Source organism: Vombatus ursinus, unplaced genomic scaffold (assembly GCF_900497805.2).
Source record: "Vombatus ursinus unplaced genomic scaffold, bare-nosed wombat genome assembly UNPS02014794.1, whole genome shotgun sequence".
In the NCBI taxonomy this organism is placed as follows: Eukaryota; Metazoa; Chordata; class Mammalia; order Diprotodontia; family Vombatidae; genus Vombatus; species Vombatus ursinus.
Window position 1 is genome coordinate 1,729,378 of NW_020954572.1, and position 26,759 is coordinate 1,756,136.

Here is a 26,759-nt window from a genome sequence, read left to right on the forward strand (position 1 = left end):
GGAGGAGCAAGCACACAGGCATGTTAGCACAGTAGCAAAGGGTCAGGGACCCTGCTGGCTGGGAGCACTGACAGAACAGCAGAAGCCCTGGTTATGGTTTAGGTTCCAGGGCAAAGGGATGAGTTGAAGTTCATAGCCTTGAGAGGGATTGCAGGGAGCAAGAGAGTTTGCAGTGATTGTGTGTCCTGGGAACCCTAGCCATAGCTCAAGGATAGAGTGGAATGGCTGAGGTTGGGATACCAGACAGAAGTAAAACCTGAAACATGAGGCATCATCCCCCACACCTCAGGATTAGAACTTGACTGTAATAATAAGCTCTACTAATAATAATGATAACAATGAGAAAGCAAAGGAGTAAGAACCCAATCATAGATTGCTACTATGGGGACAGAGAAAATCTGGGTTTATACTCAGAAGAAGATAGTGAAACTAAAAAAACGAAAAACAAAAACACAACACTCCTGTCTCAAATAAAAATGTCAAATGGTCACAAGCCCAAAAAGAGTTCTTGGAAGATTTTAAAAAGGACTTTAAAAATCAAATGAAAGAGGTTTAGGAAGTTAGGGAAAAAAATAAGAGCAATCCAAAAAAATCAAGAAAATTATGAAAATTGTCAACCAGTTAAAAAAAGAGATCCAAAAACTTAAAGAATAAAATAATTCCCTAAAAACTAGAATTGGGCAAGGGGAAGTGAATGATTTTATAAGACACCAAGAAATAATAAAACAAAATCTTAAAAATGAAAAAATAGAAGAGAATGGGAAACATCTCATAAGAAAAACAACTGATCTGGAAAACAGATTAAGAAGAGATAATATAAGAATTGGTGGAGTATCTGAAAGTTGTGATGGTTAAAAAAAAGTCTAGATACAATATCACAAGAAATTATAAGGAAAATTGTCCTGAAGTACTAGAATGGGAAGGTAAAAATGAAATTTAAAAAATCCATCAATCACCACCTGAAAGAGATCTCTTTGATGAAAACTTACAGGAATATTATAGCCAAGGTTTGAAGCTCCAAGGTTAAGGAGAAAATACTAAAAGCAACAAGAAAAAAAAGCCTATTTAAATACTGTAGAGGTATAGTCAGGATAACACAAGATCTAGTAGCTTCTACATTAAAAAGACTGAAGGGCTTGGAACATTAAATTTTGGAGAAAAAGGAGATGGACTTGAAACCAAGAAAAACTTACCTAACTAAGCTGAGTATAATCCTGCATGAAAAACACTGGCCGTTTATTTGTGACAAAAAGACCTGAACTCAATGGAAAATATGACATATAAGATCAAGGAGAAACATAAGGTAAGCATTAAAGACCAATTATAAGGGATTCAATATGTTGAACTGTTTACTTCTTATATGGGAAAATGTTATCTGTACTCTTAAGATTATTATCATTACTTGGGTAACTTGAAAGAGCATACATTGATAAAAGGACTGGGGTTGAGTATGATGGGATGATTCTAAGAAATAAAATTGGGTAGAGAGAGGCCAAATGGAGTAATTATACAAATGAGGCATGCATGAAAGAGCTGTCCCAGTGGAAGCAGGAAGGGGTAGAGGACTGGTAGTGGGGAAATCTAACAGTGTAACTGGTTAAAGAAGGGCATAAAAGTCTTCTAAATTTATAAGGAAATAAGAGGGTGAAGGAATAGGATAAAGAAGGGATTTTTGGAGGGTGGGGAAAGAGGATAAGAGAGCAACGCTTAGACAGGTGGGTTGATTAAGGAATAGAAGGGAAGGAAGTGGTTAGAAGCAAATTAGATGTGTGAGAAGAGATAAGATAAGTAGGGTGAGAAGGATTAATAGTGAGGAAAAATATGGTTGAGGAAACAGGCAACTAGTAATTATAACTTTAAATGTGAATGGGATGAACTCACCCATAAAATGGAAATGAAAAGCAGAATGGATTAAATATCAAAATCCAACAATATGTATCTTACAAGAAATATAATTAGAAATGATTGATACACACAAATTTAAAGTAAAGAGCTGGAGTAGCATTTATTATGCTTCAGCCAGTGTAAAAAACAACAACAACAACAACAAAATACAGGTAGCAATCATGATCTCAAACAAAGTTAAAGTTAAAATATATTTAATTAAAAGAGATAAAAAGGGAAATTATGTGTCACCAAGATTATTCAATATTGTTTTAGAAATGCTAGCAATAGTAATAAGAGAAGAAAAGAAATTGAACTAATCAGAATAGGAAATAAGGTAATAAACTATCTCTTTTTGCAGATGACATGATGATATATTTGGAATTTCCTAAAGATTCAACTAAAAAGTTAGTTAAAACAATTAATAATTTTAGGAAAATAGTGGGATATGAAATAAACCTACATAAATAATAAGCATTTTTATATATCACCAACAAAACACTGCAAGAAGAGACAGTAAGAGATGTCTTATTTAAAATAACTGTAGACAGTATAAAGTACCTGGGAGTATACCTGCCAAAATACATCCAGAAACTACAGGAACATAATTGTAAAATATTCTTTATACAAATAAATTCAGATTTAAATAATTGGAGAAATATTAATTATTCATGGGTAGGCAAAGCCAATATAATGAAAATGGCAATTTCATCTAACCTATTTTTTTAATGCCATCCCAAATAAATTACCAAAAAAATTATTTTACTGAGTTAGAAAAAAATTCATTTGGAAGAACAAAAGGTCAAGTATTTCAAAGAAACTAATGAAAAAAGATGAAAATGAGGAGGTTTAGCAGCACCAGACTTTAAACTATATTATAAGGCAATGATTATCAAATAATTATCAAAACTACCTGGTATCGGCTAAGAAATAGAAAGGTAGATCAGCAGAACAGAGTAGATATACAACGTACAATAGTAAATGATTATAGTAACCTTGTATTTGATAAATGTAAAGATTTAATTTGGGGGGATAAGAATTCATTATTTGTTAAAAATTGTTGGGAAAGCTGGAAAGCAGTCTGGCAGAAATTGGGTATAGACCAATATCTTAAACCATTTACCACAAGAAGATAAAAATGGATACATGACCTAGATATAAAGGGAGATATCACAAGAAAATTAGAAGAACATTTTACATATTACCTACCAGACTTATGGAAAGGAGAACAATTTATGAATAAACAAGAGATAGAGAACATTGTAAGGTATAAAATAGTTAATTTCAAATACATCAAGTTAAAAAGTGGTTGTACAAATAAAATCAATGTAACCAAGATTAGAAGGAAAACAGAAAATTGGGGAAAATCTATCGGATAAAGGTCTCATTTCACAAAAATATAAAGAATTTCATCAAATTTATAAGAATACAAGTCATTAACCCAACTGATAAATGGTCAAAGGATATGAACAGACAATTTTTCAGTGAAGAAATCAAAAGCATATATAGTCATATGGAAAAATGCTCTAAATCATTACTTGTTAGAGAAATGCAAATTAAAACAACTTTGAGATCTTACACCTTTGATCATCTCCTACATCTATCAGTCTGACTAAAATGATAGACGTCCTTCAGTTGGGGATTTTAGAAAAACATGACAAGATTTGAATGAAATAACGAAAAGTAAAATGAGCAGTACCAAGAGAATGTTGTACATAGTAACAGAAATATTGTCCTAAGAACAACTTTGAATGACTAATTCATCTTGAGTATCATAGTCAAACCAACTACAAAGGACATATGAAGGAAGATGCTATCCACCTCCAGACAAAGAACTGATAATGAGCAGTTTGTATGGTGTGCTGTGTGTATATATACACACATATGTATGTACATAGTATGTGTTTCTGTGTATACATGTGTATATATACATATACATATATTTGTGTTTAATCATAGCCTTCTCTAGGGCAGGGTGAGGAGGGAGGAAGAAAAAAAATAATAAAAAGTGCACAGCAGAGAACAAAAGAAAACTTAGAAGGAAGCACAGAAAAGCAGGGTAGCTCTGAAAACAATGTGTAGTATTTATTACATAGTTTTTCCAAAAAAAATAAAAGTAAACAGTCTGAAATGGAAATTGATGGTTTTATATCGAATTCTCTCTCTGTGTTGTGCTATGTACATGGAAATGTTCTAAAATAAATAAATAAACTTAAATCCCACCTTCTGCAGGAGGCCTTTTCTGCCCCCCCCTTGCGCTAGTGCCTTCCCCTGTAAGATTACCTTCCATCTAGTGTGTGTGTTTGTGTGTATATTATATATATATATAAAACAAGCATTTATTAGGTGTTTACCTGTTCGCTAAGTACCAGGCACTGTATTAAGTGTTGAGGATACAAAGAAAGACAAAAACCAGTGTCTTTGTCCTCAAAGAGTTTATGTCCTAATGGGGAGATAACAATATAACATGTAAAGAACTATGTTACATATAAGACAAACATATACACATATATATTTGTGTGCATATGCATGTATATGTGTATGTATATGTGTGTGCATGTATATGTGTATATACAGATGCACAAACATACATCTTTTGTGTGTACATCATTCTTTATATGTTATTTTGTTAGCTCCCCATCAGGATATGAGCTCCTTGAGGACAGAGACATGGCTTTTTGCTTTTCTTTGTATCCCCAAAACTAAATACAATGCCTGGTACATAGTAAACACTTAACAATGCTTGTTGATTGCCTTACTGACTCCCATTTCAGTGCCTTTGCAGTGGCCATCCTCCATGCCTAAAATGCACTCCGTCCTTCTGTCTGCCTCAAAAAATCCCTCATTTTCTTTAAGATAAGCTATATGAAACCTCTTCTGGCTCCTCACTTGCTTTTCTTCCTTCCGTTCCTTATTTTCCTTCCTTAACTAACTTGTATTTAGCTACCTTATATTTATTTTGTATGGATTCCATATATACTCATATATGTACATGTTGCCTATAAGCTCCTTGAAGGCAAGGGTTGTTTCAGCTTTTGTCTTGGTAACTCCAGATTCTATCACAATTCCTGGCATAGTTCCTATGCTGAATAAATGCTTTCTGATTAATTGATTATCAAAATAACGATTAGAAAAACTACATTGGCTTAGGTAGATCAGGATTTACAGGAAAATTTAAAAAAAAACTTTTACAGGATTCACAAGAAAAAACAAGACACATGAGGTCAGAAGGCATGGGTGGTTTTCAGTCTACCAGTAGAAAAGGATCTATATCTCATTCATATCCATTCAAATAGCAAAGTAAAAGGAAGAACTTTCTAACAAACAGAACTCACTAAAAGTGGGCTACACTGCATGGAAAAATAACAACCCATCAGAGATAATGTGGAAAGGATTGCCTACTATGGGTAGAGAGTTAGACTCATCAGAGATCTCAAATACATAGGATTTGTTCCAACCCTCCCTCCCCTACTCAAGTATATTATAAGATCCTTTGTCCCTTACTTCGCATAAATGTTATTTGACTAACAAGTCTTTGTAAAGAGAAAGATCCAGATGATGATGATGATGATGATAATAATAATAATAATAATTGACATAAAAAGCATTTGAGGTTTGCAAAATGTTATACATCCAGGCTTAGGAATTTATACTTTATCTTAGAGGCAATGGAGTCTCTAACGCTTCTGGAGCAAAAGAGTGCAATAGTCAGACTTGTGCCTTAGAAAAATTATTTTGGCAACTTTGTGGATGATGGGTTGGAGAAAAAAGATGTTAGAAGCAGGAAGACTCATCAGGAGTTATTATAATAGGCTAGATAAGAAGGGATAAGAATAGAGATAAGGGGAGAGGTATGAGAGATGTTGTGAAGGCTGAATCAAAACCCCTTGGTAAGATGGACTGTGATTCAGGTAACATATTAGCCCCATTTTACTAAAAAGGAGACTGAAGCTAAGAGAAGGGAGTCACACACCAATAAATGGCAAAGCCTGAACTCAAATCCTGGTCTTCTGACTCTAAGCCCAATATACTCTCCACTGTAACATTCTGACTCTCATAATGAGAGTTCCTCAAGCTCATCAAAATTCTGACCCAATCAGGGCAAGACACATTTGAGCAGGGTTTTCCCTAGACAAGAACTCAACTCCAGCACTTCCTCCTCCTTTGTGTTAAATTTGCTACCTTTCCTTCTCAGCTGGTCCAAAGAATTGAAGAACCAACTCTTAAACAGGTAGACTCATATGAGCAAATTTATGATCTCAGTTAGACAAAGAAATTGATTTACTCATTAACCTGGCTTCCCTTGCCAACATTCATATTCTATAACATATGTATGAAGCAAGAGTGCTAAATGTTTTTTAAATGATGCAGCATAGTCAAAACCTGCTTTCATCTGATATCAGAAAGAATATGGTCAGAAGCACAGAGATGTTTATAGTCAAACTTACTATCATAAAGCTAAAGTTTCTACAGCAATTTAAGACCTACAAAGTATTTTCTTCAAAATCATCCTATGATGTGGATAGTGTAATTATTATCTTCATTTTACCTGTGGGGAAATTGAATCTCAAAGAAGATAATTAGGCTTGTCAATAGCTATGCAGCCAACTAGTAGCAGAATAAGGATTTAAGCCGAAGTGTTATGATCCCAACTCCAGGGCTCTTCCCACAATATTATCCTGCTCTACAGCAAAGATGTCAAACTCAAATAGAAACAGGGCCACTAAACTATACATAAAGATCCCTATGGGAGGGAGCTGTTGTGGTGCTTGCTGCTGGTTACTGGGCAATCCTGTTCCGCACAGGAGGGACAGTAAATCAGGAATTCAGTTCCCAAAATGTGGCAGTTCTTGGCCACTCTGTGCAGCCTGGTCGTACTGACCAGTGCTTGGAGCAGATTGTCCTTTCCTCCTCTTTCAGATGAAATGGTAAACTACGTCAACAAGCTCAATACTACGTGGCAGGCTGGGCACAACTTCTGTAATGCGAACATGAGCTACGTAAAGAAACTCTGTGGTACCTTCATGGGTGGAGCCAAGCTACTACCTCAGAGAATGTTTTTGGCTGATGGCATGAAGCTACCAGAAAACTTTGATGCTCAGGAACAGTGGCCAAACTGCCCAACCATCAGGGAAATTAGAGACCAGGGTTCCTGCGGTTCTTGCTGGGCATTTGGAGCTGTGGAAGCCATTTCTGATAGGATCTGTGTACACACTGGTGGAAATGCCAATGTAGAAGTCTCTGCTGAGGACCTGCTTAGCTGCTGTGGATTTGAGTGTGGGGAAGGCTGTAATGGTGGCTTTCCTTCTGGAGCTTGGAGGTATTGGACCAAGAAAGGCCTTGTATCTGGTGGCCTCTATGATTCCCATATAGGCTGCTGACCCTACTCCATCCCTCCATGTGAGCACCATGTGAATGGTTCTCACCCTGCCTGTACTGGAGAGACAGGGAACACCCCCAAATGCAGAAAGAAGTGTGAAGCAGGCTATTCTCTTGACTACAAAGATGACAAACACTATGGATCAGCCTCTTACAGTGTACCTTCAAGTGAGGAGGAGATCATGGTTGAGATCTACAAGAATGGCCCTGTGGAAGGAGCTTTTCTCATGTACACTGACTTCCTCCAGTACAAGTCTGGAGTTTACCAGCACATTCCTGGAGAAATGCTTGGAGGCCATGCCATTCGTGTCCTAGGCTGGGGTGTGGAGGATGGTACCCCTTACTGGCTGGCTGCTAACTCCTGTAACACAGACTGGGGTGATAATGGCTTCTTTAAAATTCTCCGTGGAAAGAATCACTGTGGAATAGAATCTGAAATTGTGGCTGGAATTCCCCGAACAGATCAATATTGGAGCAACTAACCTGCTGTCATTTGCCCAACTTTAATTTTTTTTTAAAAAAAGAAAAAAACTGGGGAATGGGAGAAATGAATATTTTTAAAAGACTTTGGAGCTGGAGAGAGATGCTCTCTAATCATTCATATTTTGTTTAAACAGGAAGATTAAGGGGAGATTTTAGACAAATCACTGGGCTTTGAGAATTCGGTTGAACTGAATTCTTGTGGAGTCAGCCATCTCCATCAATAATAACATAGGTACATTCTTCTTGGTCTGACTCCACCTAATGCATGCCATTTCAGTTTTAAGTAATTCTGTGAATAGCACATAGCACTGCTGGCCAACAGTCTGTGTACTACACTTGAGACCCCTGATGCTTTCATTAAAAAGGTCTCTTTCCATGAGTGTTTCCTAATTCCTTCCGTGTTGTCATGTCTCCTGCAACTTCCCCTCTGCCCCAAAATCTTTTAGGAGCCTGAAATAGCCAGGAACCAACAATAATTCAAGGGAAGAGTCTGATTTTTTTTTTCAAGGTTTTATCCCACAGAAATGGGAAACAAGGTTTTGTGTGTGTGTGTGTGTTTTTGTTTTTGTTTTTTTTAAATGTCTTGTAGGAAGGAGGTAAAGAGATTCTCAGTAGTCTACCTGACTCCCAAATGATTTTATTGGGGGAGGGGGCGGTGTTGTGGGGTGGGCCACAAGACTTTGGAATCCTAATCTGCCCCAATTCTCACTGCTAACAATCCCATACTGTGCTTTCTTTGGCCACGTAGTGCCAGTCCGCCTGAAGCTATCAAGCTTTGCAGTATTGCACACACCCTTAGGTCTTGTGGCAAGATTCAAATAAATCAATCTCTATTTTTGTTAGTGTACCTTGGCTAATCATACAAAGAAGAGTTGCCAGGATCAGTTGTACTCAATAGAAGCTTGACCCTGGGGTTTTAAAGGGAAGGCTGGGTGGGTGGTTACTACCCCAAAAGCAGTACTCCCTCTGCTAATGCCCTTGAGGGAGTAGAGGATGAGCAAGATACTGATGCCCACAGGAGAAACAAGCTCTTACTTTTCTTTACCCTGTCAAGCAATTTAACCTCAATGTTGGTTTTAGTGACTGAATGAAACCCAGAACCCTTGTGCCAATAAAAGATTTCTCAATTTACAAAAAAAAAAAAGATCCCTATGGGCCACATACTGACTTGGGCACCACAAAATAATATTAACTATGTTTTATTGTATTTTTATTTATTTTGTTAAACATTTCCCCATTACATTTTAATCTGGTTCTGGCACACTGGGGAGTGCTATAAGCCACATGGGCCTGTAACGCATGTTTGACACCTCTGCTCTACAGAATTACCAGATCTCTCTCAGATGCCACCTAGTCCAACACTTGCCTGAATAAGAATCTTCTATGTGACAAACACTCAGGGCAAGTTGTCATCCAGCCTTTCCCTAAAGACCTTCAGGAGACAGGACTCATGATCTCCCAAGGAAGCTCATTACACTTAGAGGACTAATTAGACTGATCCTTAGGATGTTTGTCCCTCCCTCAAACCTAAATTTTTCTCTGTATTTTCTACCCATTGTTCCTGACTCTGCTTTTGGGAATCAAATAGAACAATCACATTTCTAATCCCTTTTATGAGAGGTGGCCCTTTAAGTACTTGAAGAAAATTATCATATCCCTCCATACTACACATCCCTAGTATCTTCATGGCATATGTCAAAAATTTGAGGCCATTGGTATCTTATTTATATAATTGAAATAAATAAATAATGAAGATATACACAAAGAAAAATAGCATTATTCATAATTGCTCATTATCTATCCTAGATGGAGTAAATCCTACCTTGTGGGAGGAGAACATCAATCAGCCATTCGCTATGATCCCTATAGAGAAAAAACACCATATTTCATGTTTTAAATACATTGCAACATTGCCCTCCAAATGAGTGCTTTGGAATACCCCCTGTTGCTAAAATCCTTTTTATAGAAATGGAGCATAATTAAGAGTCCTATCATAATATCATAATAAGCTTTTAAAATGTCTGTTTCTTTGAGGTTAAATGTAAAATTATAGCCATTTCATCATGTCCAGTTATTTTCAAATGATGCTTTCCAGATGCTAATTAAGCCAGAGAAAATAAAGTATGGTCTGTGCCAAGCCAATTGTGACTGCTGCAAAACTAATAAGCAGAAACACCTATCTGAAATACAAGTTAAATTTGGAAGTCAGGTTTTGATTCCATTTACTTAAACCCATGAGTTGGTGACAAGGGACTACTTCAAATCCAAGGCTGAATTCATTAAACATAATTGTTTTCCCCTGCTGCTTCCAGTGTCCCTTTGCAATTGCTCGGTGTAGCGGGTTTCTAAAGGAAGATTGGGAACGTGTTCAATGGCACACAACAAAACCTTTAAAATTAATTATTAGACAAGTTTTAGAGAAATTTGGCTCATGGTATATAATGCTAATACTGGAAGGACTTTGTTTCTGAACTCACTGTGACTCTTCATTTTATTTGTGACACTGATGACTTTACCTACCCTGCAATCCGCTGGCTACATTCTTCACAAAGGTATAATGGTGGTGGTTTATCTCCTAAAGCCACTGACAGAGAGGGGTCTATACACATCTGAAACAAAAAAGAGAAGGCCAAGTGAACATTTCTCTTCGTATATAGCAGCTTCCTTGTTGCTAAAACATATAGCTTCAGCAAAACTAATAATTCCTTACATTGATACCTTCCATACATTCCTCAATTTTAAATATTGCCAAAACCTTTTGAAATAAGGATGATTTCCATTTTACATATGAGGAACCTGAGGCCAGGAGAAATGAAATGACTTTCCAAGAGCAATGACTGACAGAGCAAGGAGCTGAGCACACTTCTTGCTCTAAGTAATGCTCTTTCTACTGTACAGGATTACTTCTCTCCAAGAAGGAGAACCAATGTTTCCATGAAAATCTAAAGAGCTGCTAGAGAAAATATGGAACTGTTCTTCCAGCTAAATATTATACAGTGGAGGCTTAAACTAGCTATTGCATCTTTTCATTTTTTCTGTTACTTTTAAGTCTAAACAGCCAGTCCTGGATATTGCCCAGCCCCTGAAAATATTTTTAAAGGGTATTATGTTACAGTTGGTAGTTTAGTTATGTCCAACTCTTCATTACCCCTTTTGGGATTTTCTTGGCAAAGATACTGGAATGGTTTGCCATTTCATTCTGCAGCTGACTAAGGCAAATAGAGGTTAAGTGACTTGTATAGGATCACACAGCTAGCGAATGTCTGAGGCCAGATTTTAATTCAGGTCTTCTTGACTCCAGGCCCAGAGCTCTCATCCACTGAGCCACCTAGCTGCCACAATAGATTACACTAAAACTTCCCATTTGAATACAGATCACTGGAGTTGAAAATCACTCTATAAAGTAATAAAGAGATGATAATGTCTCTTCAGGAGAAGGAAAACAATTAGTCATTCATACAGAGAAAAGAGAGTGCATATTACAAATTTTTTTTTGTAAAAACAATTATGGTTTGGAAAAGTGCTACAATATAAGGAAGTTATACTTAAAGCAGTTGGCTTTTCTCTGTTTCTCTAAATTAGGATACATTTTTCTTTTCTAAGATGCTGGTATGGAATATTTACTTTTTTAAGTTTTTATTCAGAAATTTGATCATCCTAACTACTATTGAGTGTAGTAAAACTACATCCATCAATGATTTCATTGACCATAAGGTTTTCCCCCACTAAGTACTCATAATCATAGATTGTGAGAGCCGCAAGGGGCCTTAAGGATCATCTGGTCCAACCTGCTCATTTTACAAAGAAAGAAATGGAGACCAGAAAAAAGTGATTTGCCTAAGGTCACACAGCAAGGAAGCAGCAGGTTCAGGACTGAAATCAGATCTATTAACTATTTTCACTGTAACACTCAGCCTTTGCTCTAATTTGCTATCCCTATTATATAATTGTCTTATGAACTTAGCTAGTCAACTCTCTAGGAATTTTCAAACATCTGGATATCTAGCATTACATGGATGAAACATCCAGAAAGCCAATTGAATTTGCCTTTTTTTTTCTGGCTTTTTGGTTAGGCAGTTGGGGTCAGGTGACTTGCCCAGGGTCACACAGCTAGTAAGTGTCAAGTGTCTGAGGCCATATTTGAACTCAGGTCTTCTTGACTCCAAGGCTGGAGCTCTATCTACTGTGTCACCGAGCTGCCCCAAATTTGCCACTTTTCAAGAGAATGTTCCAACAGTGAACGAATTAAGAAAAAGTCTATGTCTAATTTTCCAAGGTCATTTTCAATTCTTCTTGGTCTTCAAAATATTCACAACCCCTGCTGTGCAGTTAATGTACTTGGTGCAAAGCCTTCTGAGATTTCCTTCTACCCAGAGGCCATAAAAACACACTAAAGCTCTGTTCTTTAATTGCATTTACTAATTTTGAGGGGAAAAAAGCTAGTAGATCATAGAATCAGCCTTTCCTTTAAAATCTAAAGTCTGAAGGAGTTTCAAAGATATGGAAAAATAGTGAAAATGGCTAAGTTCAAATAAATGGTATTAGCAAAACCAGAAATAAACTAGATGCTCATCAATTGGAGCATGACTGAACAAATTATTGTATATGAATATAAGGAATATTATTGCATCAAGAGGAATGATGAATGAATAATTCAAAGAAATATATAAAGACTTATATAAAGCGATACAAAGTGAGAAGAAATAGAAAAACAATATGTATAATGACTACAACAACGTAAACAAAAAGAACATTAAAATTAAGTTGGGTGCTCTGCAATTACAACGCCCAATCTTGCCCCTAAGACAAAACAAGGAAATGTACCTCCCTCCTTTCCTTAGAGAGTTGCAAGACTACCAGTGCCAAAAATTGCTGCCAGACATTGTTACTGTCTTGGTTGTTTTGCTTAACTGGGGTTCTTTGTTACAAGGGAAGGTTTACACTTCTGCTAATCTTCAATTTCTCCCTAACTACTGCCTCCTTCCTAGCTACCTACAAATACATCCAATTCTCCCCTAACTTTAAAAAAACTCTAGCTGTATCCCATCATGTCCACCAGCTATTGTCCTATGTCTCTCCTCCATCTTAGCTAAATTCCTTGAAAAAGCTGTCTACACTACATGCCTCCACTTCCTCTCTCTCATTCTCTTCTAAAAAACCTATGCAATTTGGCTTCTGACCTCATCATTCAAGTGAAACTGCTCTTTCCAGTTACCAATTATCTCTTAACCATCAAAGCCAATGGCCTTTTCTCAGTCCTCATCTTCTTGACCAAGAGAAACATTTAAATCTGAAAAATGTGCAGCATTTGGAATTATTGACCACCTTCTCTTCCTGGATACTTTCTCCTCTTTGGGCTTTTGTGACTCTGCTCTCTTAGAATTTTTCTCCTACCTGTCTGTTCCTTCGCAGTTTCTTTTGCTGGAACTTCACCCAGGTCATGGCCACTAACTGTGGGTATTCCCCATGCCTCTGACCTTAGCCCTCTTCTCTATACTTCTCTATGACATCTCATGTGGTGATTTCATCAGTTCCTATGAATTGTTATCATCTCTATGTAGATAATTCCCAGATTGTTTTGTCCAACTCTTATCTCTCTCCTCTGATCTGATCCCACGTCATTAACTACCTTTTGGACATCTCAGTCTAGATGGCGTTAAGTATCCTGTAGGCATTTCAAACTCAACATGTCCAATATAGAAATATTGTCTTTTCCCTCAAACCTTTCTCTCCTACAAACTTCTTTATTACTATTGAAGGTACCACCATCCTTCTGATCACCAAGATTCTCAGCCTCAGTGTCATCCTTGACTCCTCATACTTACTCACCCCACATATCCAGTTGGTTGCCCAATCTTGTCATTTCTACCTTCAATATCTCTTATATATGTGTCCTCTCCACTCACATATTCATCACCTCATTTGGGCCCTATTCACCTCTAGTCTGAACTATTTCAGTAGCCTTCTAATTGGAATCCCAGTCTCAAATCTCCCCTCCATGCATTCTATTCAGTCCTCCTGGCCCACTTGCTGTTCTTCCTACATGACATTTCATTTCCTATCTCCTTAACTTCATATTAGTTATTCTCCATGCTTCTCATCCTCCAACTCCTAAGAATCCCTGGTTTCCTGTAAGATACAGTTCAAGCCCACCTATTCTAGAAGGACTTTCCTGGTCTTCCCAGACACTTGTACTATCTCCTCTAAAGTTACTTTCCATATTCTTTGTATTTATTTTATATGTTCTGAGATATATATATACGTATATACACACACACACATATATATATAAAATCTCTTCCATCATGATATAAGATCCTTGCAGGTAAGAACGGGGTTTTTTCAGTATTTTTCTTTGTATCCCCAGTATTTGGAATGATGCCTAGCACATAATAAGTGCTTAATAAATGCTTGTTAATTGATTGATTGGTTGATGAGGAAGAGAAGGAAAAGAGATAATATAAAGAAGGGACAATCATATAAAAAAATCAATAAAATTCTTAAAATTATTTTAAATCTGGTTAGAATTTTATAAATTAAGTAATCCCAGAAGATAGCCTAAAGCCTTGTGGAATGTTACTGATGAAGACTCCCTAAAATGTAATGAATCAAGGCAAGGATAAACAATTAAGGAGCTCTATTCTCACCCACATAATCATGACACAAACCATTAAAACTGAATCCAAGACTTTGTGAGTTTAGCAGGGTTTGAAAATTGTGCCTCCTTTGATTACTGTCCATTGGAAGCTAAGTTTCCAAGACTTAGCACAGTGCCTGGCATATAATAGATGCCTATTAAATGCTAATTTATCAACTACCTGACTGAGCTTCACCATAATATGTGAAAATTGAGGGAATGTCTTTTGCCTCTTTTTGCATACACAGAACTTAGCACAGTGCCTAAAATACAGAAGGTACTTAATAAATGTTTATTGACATACCAAAATAAATCCTTACATGTCATCAAGAGCATAATTTTCTAGAATTAATATGTGTATATTTTATAAAAAGTCACATATAAGAAAGGCCTTTCATTGCTTTCTTCCCACCCCAATATATAGCAACCTAGGCAACTGCCTTCTATTGCCTGTCCACCAGTATGTGAACTTCCACCCAGAGAATATTTGCATCTAATTTTATAAACACATGACCATATGTCACCTAAAATTTTTAAGTTAAAAGTTTTTGCATATTATCTAATTTAAAACAATTTGTATGGTAATGAAAAGTTGTAGGTAAACTGAATTTTGTCTATGCAACTGCCTACGGTGAAAAATGATCCTCAGAGCTTCCCCCCCACCCCAGCCAGCCTCGTTCTGAAAAGTTCTTCAGAAGGACATTACTGATAATAAGATTGCATTGAATCTTCTTATCCTGGTCAAACCTGACCCAAGCCTGAATTGATTTTATCCTACTTAGGCTTGGGTGTAGACAAATTCATCTGCCTGGATAGACCAAGGCTGGGAGTGGTCTGGAATGATGATGGGTTGATATCAGCCCCTGTTGAAAAGGTATATATCTCTGTACTCCCAAATCCCAAATCAAGCTAGTTCTGAACTGGCCCAGTTTTGGATCAAACTCCCATGCAATGCATGTCAAGCCTGCTTAAGAGAAATTAAACCATGGACATGTGTACCCTAATTCCATTTGTCTCTTTCTTAGAACAGACTATAATTTATTAGGGTTCAATGCTACTTAAAGACACAGAAATGAGAATGTAGAAAGGAACTTAGCACATGGGATGTTAAAATAAAGAACATTAAGCTAGATCAAATTTTAAGACACAGAATGCCAGGGATGAAAAAATCTTAGAGATCATCTACCCTCTTTCACAGCCAAACTCCCAGAAAAAGCCATCTTTACTCATTTGCTCCACATCTTCCCCTCTTCTCTTTTTTTCCCCTTTTTGGTGAGGCAGTCAGAGTTAAGTGACTTGCCCAGGGTCACACAGCTAGTAAGTATCAAATGTCCGAGGCTGGATTTGAACTCAGGTCCTCCTGACTCCAAGGCCAGAGGTCTATCTACTGTGCCATCTAGCTGCCCCTCCCCTCTTACTTCTCCCGTCTTTGTATTCTGTCCTCCAACCTCATCATTCAAATGAAAATGCTCCCTCCAGTAATACCAATCATCTGGTAATTGTCCAATCCAATGGCCCTTTCTCAGCCTTCAACCTTCTTAACCTCTCAACAGCATCTGATATTTCTGATCACCTTCTCTCTCTTAGGTCTCCTACTGAGAGACAGCAGTAGAATAAAACTAAGAAAATGAGAAATCATGTAAACATTTGAAGGCAAAATTATGGTTTTAAAAGGACTGTCAATTGGATAGGGGAAATTTGTGGAGTTGTGAGGTTTGGGGTTTTTTTTTTTAAGGGAAAGGCAAGTCATTGAGGGTCAGAAGGCTCTCATCTAAGCCACTGAACTACAATTAATATAGTGAGAGAACAAGAGGAGAAGAGCCAGAGAAGAGAGCAGCAGCAAAGGAAGAGGAGAAGTGAAGACAGCAAAAGGGCTAAAAAACTGTTCCTAGGAATTGGTGTTAGAGACATTGGAGCTGAGTGATTTCTGATTAGTCAGAGAGAATTGTTGTCATTGGCTAAGAGTTTCCATGACAGCTATTACCCTTTAGTGCCCCCTAGAGTTTTTCAACAACCCAAAAGGTGACTACAATTGGATATCACCAGATAGTCGATACCAAAATCAGATTAATTATATCCTTTGCAGCCAAAGATGCAGAAGCTCTATAAAATCAGTTAAAACAAGACCTGGAGCTGACTGTGGCTCAGATCATGAGCTTCTTATTGCAAAATTCAGACTTAAATTGAAGAAAGTAGGGAAAACCATCAGACTGTATAGGTATGACCTAAACAATATCACTTATGAACATGAAGTGGAAGTAATGAATAGATTCAAGGGATCAGATCTGGTGGATAGAGTGCCTGAAGAACTGTAGACAAACATTTACAGTAGTGTGAAGAGGTAGCAAACAAAAAACATTTCAAAGAAAAAGAAGAACAAGAAAGCAAAATGACTGTCTAATGAGGTTTTACAAATCACTGAGAAAAGAGAGAAAGCAAAGGGTAAAGGAGAAAAGGAAATATAAACCAAAGGGTTTTTTTAAAATGAGCAATACAAACAAATAGAAGAAAATAATAGAAGGAGAAAGACAAGAGATCTCTTCAAGAAAATTAAAGACATCAAGGAAATGTTTCATGCAAAAATGGGTATAATAAAAGACAAAAATGATAGGGACTTAGCAGAAGTGGAAGAGATTAAGAAGAGGTGGCAAGAATATACAAAAAAAAACTATACAAGAAAGAATTTAACATCACTGATAATCACAATAGTGTGGTTACTGATCTAGAGCCAGGCATCTTAGAGAATGGGCCTTAAGCCAAGTGGGCCTTAAGAGGCATTGCTAACAACTAGGTTAGTGGAGGTGATGGAATTCCAGCTAAGCTATTTAGAATTCTAAAAGATGATGCTGTTAAAGTGCTGCACTCAATATGCCAGCAAATTTGAAAAACTCAACAGTGGTCACTGGATTGGAAAAGATCAGTTTATATATCAATCCTAAAGAAAGGCAATGCCAAAGAATGTTCAAATTACTGAACAATTACACTTTCATATGCCAGCAAGGTTATGCTTAAGATTCTACAAGCTAGGCTTCAGCAATATGTGAACCAAGAATTACCAGAAGAGCAGGCTGGTATTCAAAGAGGCAGAGGAACTAGAAACCAAATTGCCAACATTCACTGCATTATGGAGAAAGCAAGGGAGTTCCAGGAAAAATGTCTAGTTTTGTTTCATTGACTACACTAAAGCCTTTGTGTGGATCACAAAAAAATGTGGCAAGTCTTCAAAGAGATGAGAATATCAGATTATCTGACTTGTTTTCTGAGGAACTTGTACGCGGGTCAAAAAACAACCATTACAACTGAACATGGAACAACTGATTAGTTTAAGATTAGAAAAGGAGTACAACAAGGCCAGGCTGGATGAGTCAAAAGCCAGAGAAATATCAACAATCTCAGATATGCGAATGATATCACTCTGATGGCAGAAAGTGAAGAAAAATTAAGAAGCCTCTTGATGAGGATGAAAAGGAAGAGTATAAAAGCTGGCTTGAAATTTAACATAAAAAAAACTAAGATCCTAGCAACTGGTCCCATTAATTCCTGGCAAATAGAGGAAGAAGAAATGGAAGCAGTGTCAGATTTTACATTCTTGGACTCAAAGATCACTGCAGATGGTGACTGCAGCTATGAAATTTAACGACACTTGCTCCTTGGAAGAAAAGCTATAGCAAATCTGGACAGCAGACTAAAAAAGCACAGGCATCACCTTGCCAACAAAAGTCCATATAATCAAAGATGTTTTTTTCTGTAGCAAAGTATATCTATGAGAGTAGGACTATAAGGAAAGCTCAGCACCGCAGAATCAATACTTTTGAATTGTGGAGCTGGAGAAGACTTTTAAGAGTCCTTTGGACAGTAAGGAGGTCAAATCAGCCCATATTTAAACAAATTAATTCAGACTATTCATTGGAAGGTCACATACTGAAGATGAAGCTTAAATACTTTGGCCACATAATGAGAAGACAGGACTCATTGGAAAAGACCTTAATGTTGGGAAAGATTGAAGTAGGACGGCAGAAAATGAAATGGATAGAGAGTGTCACGGAAGCAGTGAACATGAGCTCGGACAGATGTCGGGACAATAGTGGAGGATAGAAGGGCCTGGCGTGCTATGCTCCACGGGGTCACAGAGAGGCAGACACCACTGCACAACTAACTGAACAACAGATTTGGAAAAGATGCTTTTCATAAGGGCTTGTCGCTGCCCCCTCTGGTTTGAGAAGGAGATACAGAGGGAGCTTGGCAGCTGCTGTAGAATCCTGGTGAGAGGACTTGTCTTGCTGAGAGCTCTGTCCTGATTGGACAGAACAGCATCCAGACGAATAAATAATTGGCCAGGCTAGTCTGTACAGCCCAAAGATAATTCCAGAAGTGCTGCAGTTGTCTGGCTTAAAGAGGAATCCTATTTATATTGAAAGCTAACACTTTCTAAACAGCCTATAACAGTGACAGTTCATTGAAAAACCTTATAAAGGCTGCGTTCAGATTATGCTCTTGATGACACTTGTTTATTTTGGATAGTCAAACATTTATTAAGCACCTACTATGTACCAGGCACTGTGCTAAACTCCACGTATACAAAAAGAGGCAAAAGACAGTCCCTCAATTTACAGGTATTATAGTGAATCTCAAAGGCAATTAGTCAGTCAAATAGGGGATTTCCCCAGCTCAAGAATGATGAGGTTTAGCAGCTAAGCAATTAGTAGAGAAGCACTTTCATATGGTACAGATGTTCCTGGATGGGCCAACAGTATTGAATTCTCAAGTGTAGAGTTAATTGCCCAAAGCACAAAGTTTTCTTCTTCACATGTTTCCATGGCAAGTTGTCAGTAGGAGTTAATGGATAGATTAACTGATAGATTTTTTAAAAGTTCTCATAGACGGATCTTATTTTAAACAACTCATGCATTTCTCAGAAGTTATGTGTAAGTTGAACTTTTGCCAATGAGTTCTATTTTCTCATTTACTTACATTTTAGGAACGTTCACCACAGCTATTGAGTGCTCTGCTGGGAAAGTGTGATCCAGGTTTACATGTGTGTTATAATGTATTATTTAAGTTCTTGATGTAATATAGTAATATCAATAATATTATTATTATGTTTAATATCCAAAAGTATTGTTACTGTAAGTAGCTGGTTGTGTAAACAGAAAAAATATTGCATGGGGAAAAAAGAACTAGAGTGATGATTAGAGGAAGTATATTTTCCCTTAAAAAAGGGGTTACCCCTAAGACCCTCAGACAGTTTGAATATAACCTTGTAATGGCAGTATGCCTCCAAAAACTTAGATGTGCTACTGTATAAGCAGGCTGAAGGAACAAGCCAACCCCAAAGAGAAGTGGGGTGTCTCATCTACCTAGGTGAAAGGATAGGTGATGACTATACCCACTGTGGAACTCCATTTTTACCACTGTTACGGTGTAGAGAACAGACCTCTTTGTTAAAGTCATTTTTCCTTCTTCACTTCTGTCTCTGAGGATTCCCAGCTTCCCTCAAAGCTCAGCTCAAGTACTACCTCTTGAAACCTTTCCTGATCCCCCACCTGTTATCTCACCATCACTCCTCCCGAAAAAAATTACCTTGTTTTAACTCTTCATTTTATATTTTATATTTACCTATATCTTTACATATTGTTTTCCCCAATAGAACATACACTCTTTGAGGACAGGATCTGTTTCATTTTAGTCTTTGTGTCTGCAGCATCTGCCCCAATGCCTGGCAAATAGTAGGTACTTGATAAATGTATGTTAATTGATTGATCTATATCAACCCTCTCATTTGATAGCTGAGGAAACTGGGGCCCAGACAGGGGAAGGAACTTGCCCAAAGTTACACAGTGAATTTATTGCAGAGCCAAGATCTCTTCACTGCTAGTCTAGTGTTCTTTCCTTTACATCATGCTATTCTTCATGTAAATATTCCAGATTTAGGGATGTACATGCATTTTACTAAGCACATAAGCATCCTGCTCTATGAAAGCCAGCTGAATTTCTATGGTTAAGAAATCATGTCCATTAAAATAGGAGATTTATGATAATGATCTTGGCAGAACCACTACAATATAGCATACATTACCTAACTTGACCACTTGCCAATGCCTGAACTCAGCTTACCTTTATTGTTTTGTTTTAACAATTGAATAACTAAATTTCCTCCTAGAAAAAGTAGGCATTTTTGTCACTAGGAGCTAATGGATATATAAGCTGTTAGTTTTTTTAAAGTTCTTGTAAATGGATCTCATTTTAAACAACTCATGCATTACTCAAAAGTTATATATAAATTGAACCTTTCCCAATGAAAGGTTTTCCTATTTACTTACATTTTAACTTCAGCAATATTGTACATTGGTTCCTAATTGATCATCAATAGTGACTGCTAACATTTGAGCCTAAAGTTTGACCTCATCCTTAGAACACTTGAACCTAATGCTTCATTTCATCCCTAGAATTTGGAGACTTTGGCTTAGAATTCAGGTGCTACTTATTAGCTGCATGACATTGGGGCAAGCCAGTTGACCCACCTAGGCCTCAGTTTCCTCTTGTGGAAAAAAAGGAAGGTTGGATAAATTCCACAGTCTTTCCAGCTTTAAATTTTATGAAACCTGTAATCATTTGCATTGAAATGTCCGAAGCACTGAGAAGGTCCTTTTTTTTTTTTTTAAGATAACCTTGTGGCATATTTTTTTAAAGTGAAGAGTTGTTATTTAAACAAGTAATCACATCCCAACATATCTACTACATCTTATAGATTCAGATTTTCTAAGTTTTTTTTCAATTAAGCAAATTTGTATTATCATTCATTTGACAATTGAAATAGCCCTCAGGTTTCATCACATAATGTATCTTTCTCTAACTTCACAGCAATTTAAATGGGAAAAGTTTCATAGAGAAAAATATGAGAGTTAACAACTTAGAGAATATATCCTTTACATGCTAGTACTTTTCCAAATCATAGTTACATGTTGAGCTATACTTATGTCCCTTCTGTCATAAGAATCACAGATTTAAGGAAGAAAGTGACTTTTGAGGGCACCTGGTTTAATCTTAATTTTACAGATCAGGAAACTGAGGCCCAAAGAACTTACATTACTTGCCAAAGACCATAAGTTTCAAAACAAGGATCTGAACCTAGCTCCTCTGTCTCCAAATACTGTGTTCTTTCCACCAAAACATGCTGCTTCTCCATGCCTTGTATCTCTTAAATATCAGAATAATTACTTTGAATCATTGATATACAAATTCATCAAGTATTTTCATGTTGCTTTGTCAGATATTTTAGGCATTGTGTTCATACAACTTGAAGTTTTATCTAATTTTATTTATTTAGTTTATATCATATTTATTCACATCTGTTATTTAATTCCATGTTTAGTTCAAGTCCTACATACTGTACCCCAAGATGGCACACCAGTGATAATATTCTTTCATACTTCTTTTTTTACAAATAATCCTGTGATATGGGACAAGTGGTATTATTTGCATTCTCTTCTTTTTTAAAAATATTCTGTGATTCTAGGTATTGTAATTTGAAGATATAAATGAGGATTGGAATAATTAAGAAAGGCTTCACTGAGGAGTTACAATGTGATCGGTACTTCAAAGAGTAGGTACAGTTATCCCTTCAACATTGTGACTTTCCCCATCGTGGTTTCAATATATTGTGGATTGTCACAAGAAATGTAATGGGAATTTTGGGGGAGTTTTGTGGAAGCTGCAGATGATACACGAAGGCCAGCAGATAGAAAAAGTCTAGAAACTCAGAAATGCATAAATATATGTATGGTATTATATGATATTAACATTTTATCTTTTAATATCATAATAATTCAGTCTTTTTCTCTGGTATGAAGGAAGGGCCAAAAAATTTTACGCAGATTTTCCAGATTGTGCAGGCACCATGCCCCTAACCCCCATGATGGGAAGGGATAACTGTATAGTTTGGGTATAGTGGAAAGAGCATATGAAATGAGAATAGTTTGAAGGAAATCATGGAAGTCAGAAAGAGCCTGCCATATGGAAAGGACCAGGGAAACCAGTATAACTACTAACATTTCCTTTAACATACTTATGACAGAATAAATCCATGGACTATATGATTTCAAGCTTTCACTTGTATGGAGTTGTTATATTTGAGGAAAACAATTTGACCCATAGCGCAACCAAGTGAAATCACTTATCAAAGTACTATATGTAAGGTCAGTTCATGCAATTCATTTTTTGTGTTAAATGGGTTATCTCTTCTATTCTTTAAAAAAATAAACCAACCCAATTAGACCATACCATGCCCTCAAGCTATCATCCTCTATGTCTCCTCTCTTTCTCAGTCAAACTCCTAAAAGAAAGCTGTCTACTACTGTTAGTTCCACTTTCTCTCCTCTCACTCCTCAACCTTTTGTGTTTACTATCTGGCTTCTGACCTCATCATTCAAGAAAAAATACTGTCTCCAAAGTTAATAGTGATCTCTTAATTGCCTATTGTCAGATCTGATGAGTTTTTCCCAATCTTCATCCTTCCTGACCTCTCTGCTGCCCCACTCCTACATAATCTCTCCTCTCTGGTTTTCCATGACACTGATCTCTATTTCTTCTCCTACCTATCTCGCCGCTCTTTCTCCGTCTCCTTTGCAGGATCACCATCTGTGTCTCACCTTCTCTCTCTAACTGTATGCCAAGGCTCTGTCCCTGAGGCCCCTTCTCATACAATCACATGGATTATTTTTTACCTCTACGCTAAGGATTCCCAGATTTCCGTGCCCCCTCCCTTTAGCCTCTCCTCTGAATTACTATCCCACATTACCAATTACTCATTGGCCAATTTGATCCGAGTGTCCTATAGACATCTGAATCAGAATCCATTATCTTTCCTTCTCAAAACCCACCCCTGCTCCAAATTTCCCTCTTTCTCTTAAGGACACCACTGTCCTTCCAGCCACCCAGGTTCACATCCTCAGTATCACCCCACATTCATCACTCTCATTCGCTCCAAACATCTGGTCAGCTGCCAAATCTTTTCCTTTCTACCTCCATTACCCTTTCTCACATCCGTCCCCTTATCTCCCTCATATAAACATTGCCCTGGTTCAAGCACTCATTACTACTTGCTGGACTATTATAATTGACACCTAATTGGTGTCTCTGGTTCAAGCTTTCCCCACTTCATTCCACCCTCCATATAGGTGCCAAAGTGATTTTCCTAAACCACAGGACCAACAGCACCATTCCACTACTCAGTAAAATTTAGGGACTCTATTACCTCTAGGGTCAAAAATAAATTCTGTTTGGCATTTAAAGGCCTTTACAATTTGGTCCCAACCAATCTTTCAGGTACTTCCCTTTATGCACTCTATGGTCCCTTTATGCACTCTATGGTCCCTTTATGCACTCTATGGTCAAGTCAAACTGATCTTACTACTGTAATCCACACACAGCCTTTTATCTTCTATTTCTCTACCTTTGCACTAGCTTGTTCTGTTTCTTAGATGCAGTCCCTCTCCATCTCCACCCTTTAAAATCTTCAGTGTCTTTAAAGGTTTAGCTCAGGTATTATTACCTTCTGCATAAAGCCTTTCCTGATCCCTGGCCAGTTACTAGCACCCTCCCCAAAAAATTATATTTTCTCTATTTTTCACATAACTGTATATATACACACACACACACACACACACACACACACACACACACACGTTGTCTCTCCTAGCTAGATTATATGTTCCCAAAAGGCAGGCACTGTTTCACTTATGTCTTGTATTTCTAGTGCCTAGTACTGTGTTATGCACTATAATATAGTAGATAATAAATACTTAATAAGTGCTTATTGGTTGATTCTCAGTGAGGTAATAGCATATGATGCTCCATGTCCTCTAGAGATCTATATACTACAGATCCATAAGTGGAAGCTGGATGAATAGAGAGTCCTCTCCAGGTATAAACTAGACTGCCTGGCCTCTGAGGCAGCTGGAGATTCCGTGATTGTGTGTATATACATCAACTCCCAGATGTTCCTGATTTCAGAGACAGCCCTTATTCTGCACCTCTATTACTAGTTATGCTTGATTTGTGGATGCATCCCCATTTAAGTCAACACAACTGGATCCAGTGTCCTAAGAGACTTTAAGAGAGATTTCCAATTTTGGTCAGGAGGGTTGCCAAGACTGAACTGCTCCTTCTCCAAATTAACAGATCCACAGGCTCAGTTACTCTTATTGTTCCCTGAGGCAAGATATGACTGTTCCAGATTCCCTCTGGCCCTCAAGAACCTCCACATTCAGATGTTCAAAATATTACTTTATTAAATATGTTTATTGTATAGTGTCATTCATTTTGTCTTTCTGCTGTTCATTATTTTTAAATTCAGCTGTCATAGGCATTAAATACTCATATATTCAAATATTTCATTAAATGATTTTGAGATAAAACAAAACAAAATGGAAAACTTAGGAGAACTTAATGAAAGAGATACATAACAATCCCATTAGCTCAATCTTTTTTTATTTTTAAACCTACTACACATCCCTCCAGTCCATAACACCTTCATGAGTCTACAGAAAGACCATTCTTTCCCTTTAGTCTTTCTTAAGTCAAAATTCATGGGTTATTGCTGAGCCCTATGTTCTATATCAGAACCTTAATCTAGGGTTCTATGAATTTGCTTTTTAACTACTTTGATAATTATTTCAATATACTTGATTTCCTTCATAATCTTATTTTATCTCATGCATTTAAAAATAATACTCTGAGAAGGTTTATCAGACCGCCAAAGGTTAAGGGTAAATTGAAGTAGATTGTAGCCTCTCCTTCCCACTTAGGCATGATGGAATCAAAGAGTCAGAAAAGGTGTCACGGAGTCCTAGGATTATAGTACTCCATGTCCCCCTGTCTCTTACTTCAATGCTTTAGAAATCTGATTTCCTTAGTGTCATCACTCCCTCCAGGCCCTCTTCTGGAAATTTAGACTCCTTCCATCACCACATAATAATAATGCTAAACATCTATGTGTATTTTATGGTTCATAAAGCACTGTTCTCACAACAACCCTTCAAGGTAGGAAGTACAGATAATACTACCTCCATTTCACACTTAAGGAAACTGAGGCATATAAAGACTGAGTACCTTTTCCCACAGTTACATAGCTAGGAAGTGGTAGAGCTGAGACTCAAACCCGGGTCTCCTGATTTGAGTTCCAGTGCCATTTCCATCACAACACATTGCTTCTTAATGGATTTACGTCACAATATCCTTTTTTTTCCAAAAGGCATCCACGTTAAACTAAGCCAGAAGGGTCTTACAAATGTTTTTTCTTCTATCTCTACAGACTCAGTCCCATATCTGCCCGTTAAATAGCCTCTCTTTCCCACTCAGGACCATTGGCAGCATGATGAAATCAAAAAGTTGGAAGAAATGTCATGAAGTCATAAGGTTAAAATGCTCCATTTCTCCCTGCCTCTTATTTCAGTGCTTTAGCAATCTGATTTCATTGTTGTCGTCACTCCCTTCAATGGGGTAGATTATAACCTTTGTAAGATGGTCTTCTCATGTTACTGTGGCCTGATCAACACTTTGGAAGTATCCCACGCACAGCTAGGTGAGTTGCCAGACAACGGACGCGCACTCTAAAAAGTGTCTACTTGAAGCCTTCTACTGACATAGCTTCAAGAATTCAGTGTCGCTTCCACATCGTATCGAGGCATGGGTGGAATGCTTTAGTAGAGATCCCTGCCTCTAGATAAATTAGGATTCCCAACTATTTTATGCAGAAGAGCGATTTTTTATCTTCTCAAAACCTTGCAATAACTGAGGGAGGGAGTCGTTAGGAGAGCACTGCCGAAAAATCTGTAAGTGGGGAGAGGGGGTAGGGGAAGGCTTGGCAACAATGAAGTTCTTGAGTATAGCGGAGTCTAGCCTGCTGGAACTAGAAACTGACCTTAGACATCATATAACAACTAAAAATCTATGTGAGACGTCACTGCCATTTTAGCTCTCCCTCCCCATTAAGAATACTAGCTAACTTCAGAGAGAAGAGTGTGGGAAAGGGGAACATGGATGAAGAAAGGGGCATGGTACAGACTTGGAAATCTACCAATAAGATATGGTTTATTGTGGAAGAAAGAATACTGGTCTGGGAACCACAATTTGTGAATTGAGAGAAATTATTTAATATCTCTGAGTTTTATTTCACTCTTCTATAGAATTAAAAGGTTTGACTTGATGGTATTTAAGACCTGTCCAATTCTAAAGCTCCATAATTCAATGCTTTGAGAACTACCAGTAGGCCATATTCTACATGTTGGGAATCCCTGATCTAAACCACCCAAGACAAGCTAGAGTTTTGAAAAGAAACATCTTTAATTATCTGTTTTAACAACTGGAGGGACAGCAC

At 37.3% G+C, this 26,759-nt stretch overlaps 2 protein-coding genes across 3 annotated transcripts in view; one reads left to right on the forward strand and one right to left on the reverse strand.

Annotated features, from left to right (window-relative positions):
• UNC79 (unc-79 homolog, NALCN channel complex subunit) overlaps positions 1 to 26,759 on the reverse strand; it is a 285,579-nt gene that overhangs the window by 232,359 nt on the left and 26,461 nt on the right. For both annotated transcript variants that reach the window (XM_027869844.1, XM_027869843.1), the window contains exons 6-7: positions 10,267 to 10,355; positions 9,569 to 9,609 (exon numbers count right to left, since the gene is read on the reverse strand). In XM_027869844.1, coding sequence (XP_027725645.1) covers positions 9,569 to 9,609; positions 10,267 to 10,355 — 130 coding nt within the window. The remainder of the gene's footprint in view (positions 1 to 9,568; positions 9,610 to 10,266; positions 10,356 to 26,759) is intronic.
• Positions 6,669 to 7,849, forward strand: LOC114048754 (cathepsin B-like). Its single transcript, XM_027869845.1, is given in 1 exon segment — positions 6,669 to 7,849. A coding segment is annotated over 1 exon segment (1,023 nt). The 5' UTR covers positions 6,669 to 6,722; the 3' UTR covers positions 7,746 to 7,849.